General features: G+C 31.0%; 1 protein-coding gene across 1 annotated transcript; it reads left to right on the plus strand.

Annotated features, from left to right (window-relative positions):
- The first annotated feature begins 5,136 nt into the window (after window positions 1-5,136).
- On the plus strand, window positions 5,137-5,991 carry LOC121122077 (uncharacterized). The gene is made up of 2 exons (XM_040717086.2): window positions 5,137-5,231; window positions 5,295-5,991. The coding sequence occupies exons 1-2, from the start codon at window positions 5,220-5,222 to the stop codon at window positions 5,871-5,873; spliced, it is 591 nt and encodes a 196-aa protein (XP_040573020.1). The 5' UTR covers window positions 5,137-5,219; the 3' UTR covers window positions 5,874-5,991.
- The last annotated feature ends 2,586 nt before the right edge of the window (window positions 5,992-8,577 follow it).

The raw sequence follows: 8,577 nt of genomic DNA on the forward strand, positions 1-8,577 counted from the left end.
TAAATGCAATTCCACACATTTAGTTTATGTGATTGGTTGTACAAAATGATCAAAGCAATATGTCAGTCAATCCAAAAGAAGATTAAAAGATCGGATAAGTGACCATATTAGATATGTCGATAAATGTTTGGAAGCCACTGGAGAGCACTTCAATTGGAGAGGGGATAAGAAATTTGATTTGAACGTACAGTTGCTAGAACAAGTCCGGCCTATAAGATCCGATGCTGATATAATATAGTTGCTTTTGGTTTGTGAAAAATGGTGGATCAATCAATTTCAGTCAAAAACATCCACTAGAATGAGTAGACATTGAATTGAACGTTTGTTACGTTTACTGTAAAACAGTTTCGTTTAAAAAAAATTACTTTTAAAAAAAAAATACAATTATGAATTTATGTGAGGTTACGATCCTGTAAACTGAAAATATTTTTGATACTTTATTATTAATGTACTCGTATATATTATTTTAAATATTCCTACTTTTAAATTGTAATGGGTTTTTTTTTTTTCGTGAAAGCTTGGGAATTTAAGAATATTGTTATGTTATTATTTCTGAAAAGGTATTTAATGAAGACGAAATCGATTAAATGTTACTGATTCTATGAACATCAATGTTTTATTGTGTTGGTTGATTCAAGTTCATCTTCTTTTAACTATCATAAATCAAGAGAGCATTGTTTCCAAAGTCCAGAAGGTGCGCTTTGCGGCAAACCACTCATACAGAATTATTCCACTCGGAATCCAAAGATGTGTGTCCACCTTGATTAATAGCATAGTGTCCTTCTCCGGTGTAGGTACAACAGTAGCCAAATAAAAATCTTCAATCACACTGTTGACAAATAAGATCCAACTAAGGAGTGGTGTTTGTTAGTCTTGATCTACTTCTCTATATCTGAGGAAAAATTTTAATTGAAAATTTACTTGTTTTTAATCATCTTTTAAAGGGAGGGCCTACACAGGGGAGCCGGAGGGTATGTGTCCCCCCTCCCCCCAATGAAGGATTTTTTCAAAAAAATTATCCCTCTGGAAGAAAATATTTTAATAGAAGGGTAAAATATTTTATTGAAGGATTTATTTTCTAAAAAAAAGTAATTTGATAACAAATTCAACAATTAAGCCAAAACAAAAAATATATATATATACACGAGGAATCATTTGAAAAGTCCATGCAAAGTCCGAGAAATGGCAATACTGGCGCGTATCGAGGTTATGTTTAGTTAGTAGCATCTCATGGAAGAACACACGCCAACTTTCAGGCAGATCGATCTATTTCTTTCTGTGTGGCATTTGTTTGAATCGAGGAAGTGGAGGGATTTTCAAAAAATAATTTCGTGTATTGATTAGATATTACTTTATGGAAGGTAAAACGCCTCAGAAGATTAAAAAGAAGCTAGATAAACATTATCTGCACCTTCAATTAGAACAATTTATAAGTGGGTTTTAAATTTTTGGAGTGGCAATATGGGGGCACAAGTGGCGCCTGAACGTTCTGGACATTGAGGTTACTACTCCAGAAATCATTGATAAAATTAATGAAATGGTGATGGATGACAAAGGAGTAAAAGTGTGTGAGATTTCTAGTTCCTATTTCCATTAATTTTGCGACCATAACTGCTGAGGTGTGAACTGGTGCGTTCCCATGATAGAAATATACTTTTTTGGTGGTCAATCCTTGGCTTTTTTCTTGCAGGCCGGTCTTCAAGCGGTTCAATAACGATAAATAATATTCACCTGTAATAGTTATACCCTTTTTTCAGATAGTCTATGAGGATTATACCTTGCCAATCCAAAAAAAAGTCACCATAAGCTTTGACAGGCGATTCTTCGATTCAAACAAATGCCAAACAGGAAGAAATAGACTGATCCGCCTGAAAGTTGGTCTGTGTTCTTCCAAGAGATGCTACAAACTAAGCATAAAAAGGTGTTAAAAGAATAAGTCGACTTTGATTTTTTATTCAAAAATCATAAAGATGTATAAATTTATCAAATGTAAATGCAAACGATTACTGTTTTTTGTACATTCATTATAAAATATATAGACTATTATTATTACTTCTTTTTAAACTCTAAAAAAATCAACCGGTCATACAATCCCATTTTTAAAATATATTTGTTTCTTTCTTCCTATATGATGAGTTTATCACAATCATATTACGAGACTTTATATATTTAATTTGTATGTTTATACTAAACAAATATTTGAAGGGAACAAAGAAAAATAAATACAGCTTTCTTAAAATAAATAAGTATCATAAATCAAATAAAGATTTTAAATTATATTTCAAATGTATTACTATCTTAACTCATCTCACAAATTTGAATAAAATACTTCTAATTGATTAAAAAATGTAATTAAAATATTGGGTTGTATCTATACAGTGTACAATCTCTATTGACAAGGGATTTTTTTTTTTTATCATTTAACAAAACCATACATTTCCCCAGTAAAAATAATGACAGACACTTGAAACTTTCTGTAGATATTTATTAGTGTGTATTGTTTATATTTAACAAATGAAATTGCTCTTAGCACTCAGCAGTCACGGTCTTCTTCCTGCAAAATTGGAACCGGACAAATATGTTCACAATATCCTCCCTCGGAATTTTTGTCGGCACGTTGGAGGCGATGAGAGACTCCTTCTTGCTTTTTGTTACCTTATAAGTATAGAATAACTTATTACATTGTGTATTTATGACAAAGGATAAATTATGAAATAGCGATGATCCATCAAGGGAGAAGAAGAAATCGACAGTTGACAACAAAATACAAATGGTACCGCTGAAAACTATTATTAAATATTTTTTTCTTTCTTATAGTTTCACTTCAAATAAAATTCCTAATGTATCATTTAATAAAGTGTAGTAAACATAGAATATGTATATGTTACATTTGAAAGAGGAATTTATTTCACAAAATTTACTTTCTATTCTGGAGAAGTAAATAATATATTATAAAATGTTGTATTTGACCCCTTTTTAGTGAGCATTCTTTTTTATAACGCAGTTATTGAATTTGATAACAAATAACCCCCAAAACAAATTTAATTTCATGATAAAAATTTGTGATGTATGTGCAATAAATCATAGCCATTTATTGGTGTTTTCGAAACTAACCAAAAGTAAGATACTTGATACAACAGGAGGAGGCATCATACATGCAAAAAAGACATGATACAGGGTAGAATTAGACAGGTTACAACAGGAGGAAAAAACTGTAATTTATTATATTCAGACATTTGTTTTACTTTTATTTTAGTTTGTCAGCATAAAGTAGATACTTATATTTACATATATAAGATAAACAAATAAAACATTTACAGAAACAGCCCATAGTTAATAATAAAATTAAACAATATTTTTTTTACGATGATAATTAAAGTATAACATGGAATTAAACAAAAAACTAATATATATTTACTATATATATATAATACCAGTATATATAATAAAAATGGGGTGTAACAAGTCTCCTCCATAGTGTTGGAATCAGAATAGATTATGTGAACTGAATATTGAAACTAATAATATATTACACGCATGTTAATTAATTGAATGACATGCTAGACTATCATATTTAATCAAATTAAATTAAAATCTCATGTTTTATAATAGATATATATTTCAACAGACACTTATAATGTTTACTTTTTGTGTCAAAACTTCAATTTGAAATTCTCTATAACTGTAGACATTAGGCAACAATACACAAGATTATCAAACTGCTTGCAATGAAATTGTATCTTAATCAAATCCTTAATGATCAAATTGCTTTCAATTAATTGTTTAATAATCAAATTACCCACCATCATTTTACCTGACAATGTAAATGAACATAAAACAATTACTCTATTGGAAATTTAATAGATTACTCGGGCATTTTGCACACTGCCAGATTTTCCACACGGAAAGTAAAAATATATATAATAGAGCTTGTGTGTTCGTTTGTGTCCATAATGTGTGCCCACAACTTGAGTTATAAATCAAAATGTGATTGTCGCTCAAGAAACAAAGTTTTCTAAATTTATTCAAAATCAAAAAAGTTATGGGGAAAAAAAAAATCGGTCAAAATTGCAATTTCGTTCTTTTGAGATGCAAAAATTATGAACTTCCAATGAAATATTTGAATATTTGTAAGTTGTTATGTATTAAGGTAGAACGTTTTATAGCTGGGCACCCATTTTTGGAACAAATAGAGAGCTGGGAAGGAGTAAGTAGAAGTAGGGTTTATTCTCAAGACATAAGCAATTCTGTACTAAAAGATAAAAGGATTAGGTACGTATAAAAAAAGGATAATACTAAGTACATTTATAACAACAAGACAAATCTAAAACTGGAATAATCATCCTACTCATCTAATCAGGTTGACATAAATTAAATAAACTTTGTAGAAATTCTTCTAGAGATTCGTTTGCATATAAATATGACACATAAAAATCGATGTTTAACTGAAATATCTGTCATTTTTTGAATAATTTTTCATTTTTATACAATTTTTTTCATTTTTTGTCTCTTATTTTTCATCAAACGTCAATTTTCAATTTTTAAAAAGAAATGGGACAAAATGATGTTTTTTCTTACATAAAATTGTAGACTCACAATGGAGGCATGCCAAGAAAGAGCTGGAAAGATCTAAAGAAAAATTAACTCGATCTACGCTGAAGGAACTTTTAAACATTAACAACAGTAATCAGTATATATTGGATTAGGCGTATTGAATAGTATGCAAAAGTATGCGGGCTGTCCCGAAACCTGTAGCCCGACCCAATATTTTCTAGGTCGATCCACCCCTAGTCTCAACACTAATGCTTATATAAATTTTACCTGATAGCATTTTCTGTCTTTAAAAACTATTGAATATTGTATCCTTTGATTAGGGAGACAATCATTTAAGTGTCACCAAGCTAAAAATTATAGAGTTTTATTTCTCAACCACCATAATTCCAGTTGAAAATTCATACACAGTTGATCTTGAATTCCACAGACTTTCTCATGAATAAAAAACATATTAAGCAAGGATGTTCATCCGTCTTAATTATAAATGGATACAATTAAATTACATCCAACAAACATTTAGGTAAACACCCTCAGATTAGCGTACTTTTAAAAAGAGTTGAAGGATAAAACAAATGGAATATATAAACTCTTACTCTCCTCAATAGAAGCATCATTCAACATTCAAACCCCAAAGCAAAAGTAGAATCCACTATAATAAAAATAAAATGAACTCAAAAGTAATTGAATTAAATATTAAAGTGTTATTTTCCAATATATTTTACAGCTCTTTTTGTTTTCAGTTATCCTGTCTCATTCTTCTCGGATGTGTTGTTGCATCCTTTGTAGAAGCTGATGATGTCAAGAAGCGGGATATTCCTCTAAGTTCATACGGGATTGGATCTGCCAGCAACTCCTACTCAAGCAACAATGCTGGATCCAACTCCTTCCAAAGCAATCGACCCTACATCAAGATCTTAAGCAGCAGTTACAACGCACCAGGGACTCTAGATGGCTCAAGTAACTTTGACTATGCTTTTGAGTCCGAGAATGGGATTCGTCAACAGGCAGTAGGGAAAACAAAGGTCGTTGGAGACACTGAAGTCGTGGTGATGAAGGGATCTTATGAGTATGTGGGCCCTGATGGACAAACCTATGTCGTGGATTGGTATGCTGATGAGACTGGCTATCATCCCTCTGCTCCTCATCTTCCTAAGGATGTTCCTATTCCCTATCCTGAGATTGCTGATGCTGTAGCTGCTCAAATTTCATTTGCTGCTGCAAATCCCAATGACTACGACGATGGTTCTTACAATGGTAACAGTATCAACAATATCGTATACGATGATCGACCCATTACCAACTATGGCTATAACAAATAAAGATCTTCTTTTTTTTTAAAAGATCTGCTTTGGTTGATAATTTTATTGAATATTTATTATTGTTGTTTCGTGTTTCGTTAATTCAACTTTTTCTTCAAATATAATTTATTTGCATCTTTATGCCTTCTATTAATATTTTGATGCCTAAACTGTTGAAATTCGAATTAAATACTTACAAACTTACATATTACAATTCTAGACAAAGATGGAAAAAAAAAAGTTGGAGATTCACCCGGTCACGACACTTTAAACATCGTCAAGCACCAGTTATTTGCGTTTACTAGCACCTGGAACATGGGTTCAGCCCAAATAATCGTCCTCGAAGTGGTAAGTCAAGTTAATTCTCAAAGTTGCCAGATACTTTTTTGATGCCAATCTGTGTCATGACCATGACCAAAAAAAAAATTTAGACCGGTCCACATTGTCAAAGGTGGTTAAGGCTGCTGGAGGGAAGTCAAAGAGTTGTAAGGAGGGATCATTCTTGACACAAAGGGATCAACAATTTCTAATGGAGCATTATAGATCTGAAACATCACCCCAGAGCCTGTAACATAACCCTGCAGGACTACAAAATCCCTGCAACATGGCCGACGTCAAGTCCACTGTTACTAAAGAATGGTAGAAGATGATTAGCAGCTATTAATTAAATGTGTGTGCAGTTTTTTCACCCGTTTAGAGACTATCCCTCCTCCAATGGTGGCCAAATTTTCAAATAATGTTGCTGTGTATAAATAAAATAAATCTACCTGCGTTCCGACAACTTGAGCACTATGAATACCATAGTCAACAACGACTACTATTAAATGATATGTTCCATGAACTTAAATAGGATGATGAAGCATGGGTTAGAAAAGAATATGAGTCAATTGTGGGTATCAGACCTGTTATAGATAGGTCGCAAGAAGATGATGATTAAAAAGGTTAATCATCATATATTTTCAAACCTGGTGCCAATTAAGAACTATGGCAACCTGCATTAAAGTGAGGGAAAAGTTATTTGTATTCATTATTTAAAATCACACTATTTATGTAAACTATGATATTGGGTGATGTCCATTTAATTAAAAAGTTTAGATGCATGATCCGACTGAATGTTGTTTGCTTAAATTTGCAAAAAAATTGGATCGTTTTAAAAAGTAGTTCCTAGAAGATAGTGTTCCACGAAACATTAATAAGATACGTCCCTTTTACCGCCACAGATAATCATCAGTCGTATGATATGGAAGATGCACCTATCGAAACCAAACACTAAAAATAGATTTTGTATTTTGTCAGCTTGTAATATTATTTGTTTATGAATTTTAATTTTCACTTTATTTTCTTGCAAAAAAAAGATGAAAAAATATTATAAAAATGATTCCTAGCAGTGCATACATAAATATATCGTTGATTTTATATTCACAATATATTCGGTTATTTCTCCGTTGTTTTTCTTAATTTTTTATAATAACTTACAATAAATATAGAATTAAAATCTTTATTTTTCATCAATATATTCAAATAACTTATATTATTAGCCTCTGGGTTCAGTTTTATAGGAGTTAGAGAGCCTAGAATTCATCTATTTGCATTCAATGCACTCAAAATTTTATATTCATCTCTTAATGAGAGGTATAGGGGTCGCACATTCCATTGTTCAGCCACATATTTTAATGGTCGAAGAGAAAAGAGTTTAAGAACCACTGCTTTACACTACCCTTTTATATTTTTTTTACCCACACCTGACAAAAAAGGTGTAGGTTGTCATGTTGATGAGATTACGTTGTGAATGTTTCAAATAAATATACAAACATGTATTGCCATGGTTTTTTTGTTTGTTTTTTTAAACAAATTTTTTCCACAAAGTATTATGTAATTATAATTTTATTATTGTTAATAACATTTATGAAAAGTACTCGAAACATGAACATTACTTTGAATTACGTAATTTTACAGTTAAAAAAAAATTTAATATTTTATAAAAATCAAAATCAAAGCATATTTGTGGCCTGTCAACACAAAGGAAAGTTTAAAGATTTTTCTCAAAATAAAGTGTGACTTAGATTTGTATTCTTCGAATAAATATCGCAAATCAAAAAAGTACTTTTATCAATTATTTGAAAACCGTAAGTTGCACTTAAAGTAAACTAAATTGATCGCCGTAATAAAAAAAGATAGAAATTGATATCTTTTATTACAAAGGGGCATAGTTAAGTAAGTATCATAAATCTTGAGAATTTCCAGCAATGAAAATGAGTGAAAAAATCGTTTTCAAGAACTTAAAGAAATGCTGATAGCATATGATTATCGAACAAGAGCTATTGATGTTTCGATTGAGAAACAAAAGCTAATGGGAAGGAATGAAGCAATGAAGAAACCCGCATCCAAAACTAATTATCCCCATGTGTTCATCATAACTTATTATCCTTAGCTTAATCAAATTTCATCTTATTTCACAATCATTGTGGGACATTAAAATTGGATCCTAGAATGGAAATAATGTTTCCAAAGCCAGAAAATCTTTTTCCATAGACTCCAAGAAAGTCATCACGTAGTACTAATGAAACTGGTTTGAAAAAGTGCTTAGAAAACGGATGTAAAAGCTGTTTATATATTCAACCAGGTTCGGTTATCAAAGCATCGGGTGTTACAAAGAAACTGTCTCATGTGTTTAAATGCAATTCCACACATTTAGTTTATGTGATTGGTTGTACAAAATGATCAA

This window comes from Lepeophtheirus salmonis, chromosome 7, assembly GCF_016086655.4.
Source record: "Lepeophtheirus salmonis chromosome 7, UVic_Lsal_1.4, whole genome shotgun sequence".
NCBI lineage: Eukaryota > Metazoa > Arthropoda > Copepoda > Siphonostomatoida > Caligidae > Lepeophtheirus > Lepeophtheirus salmonis.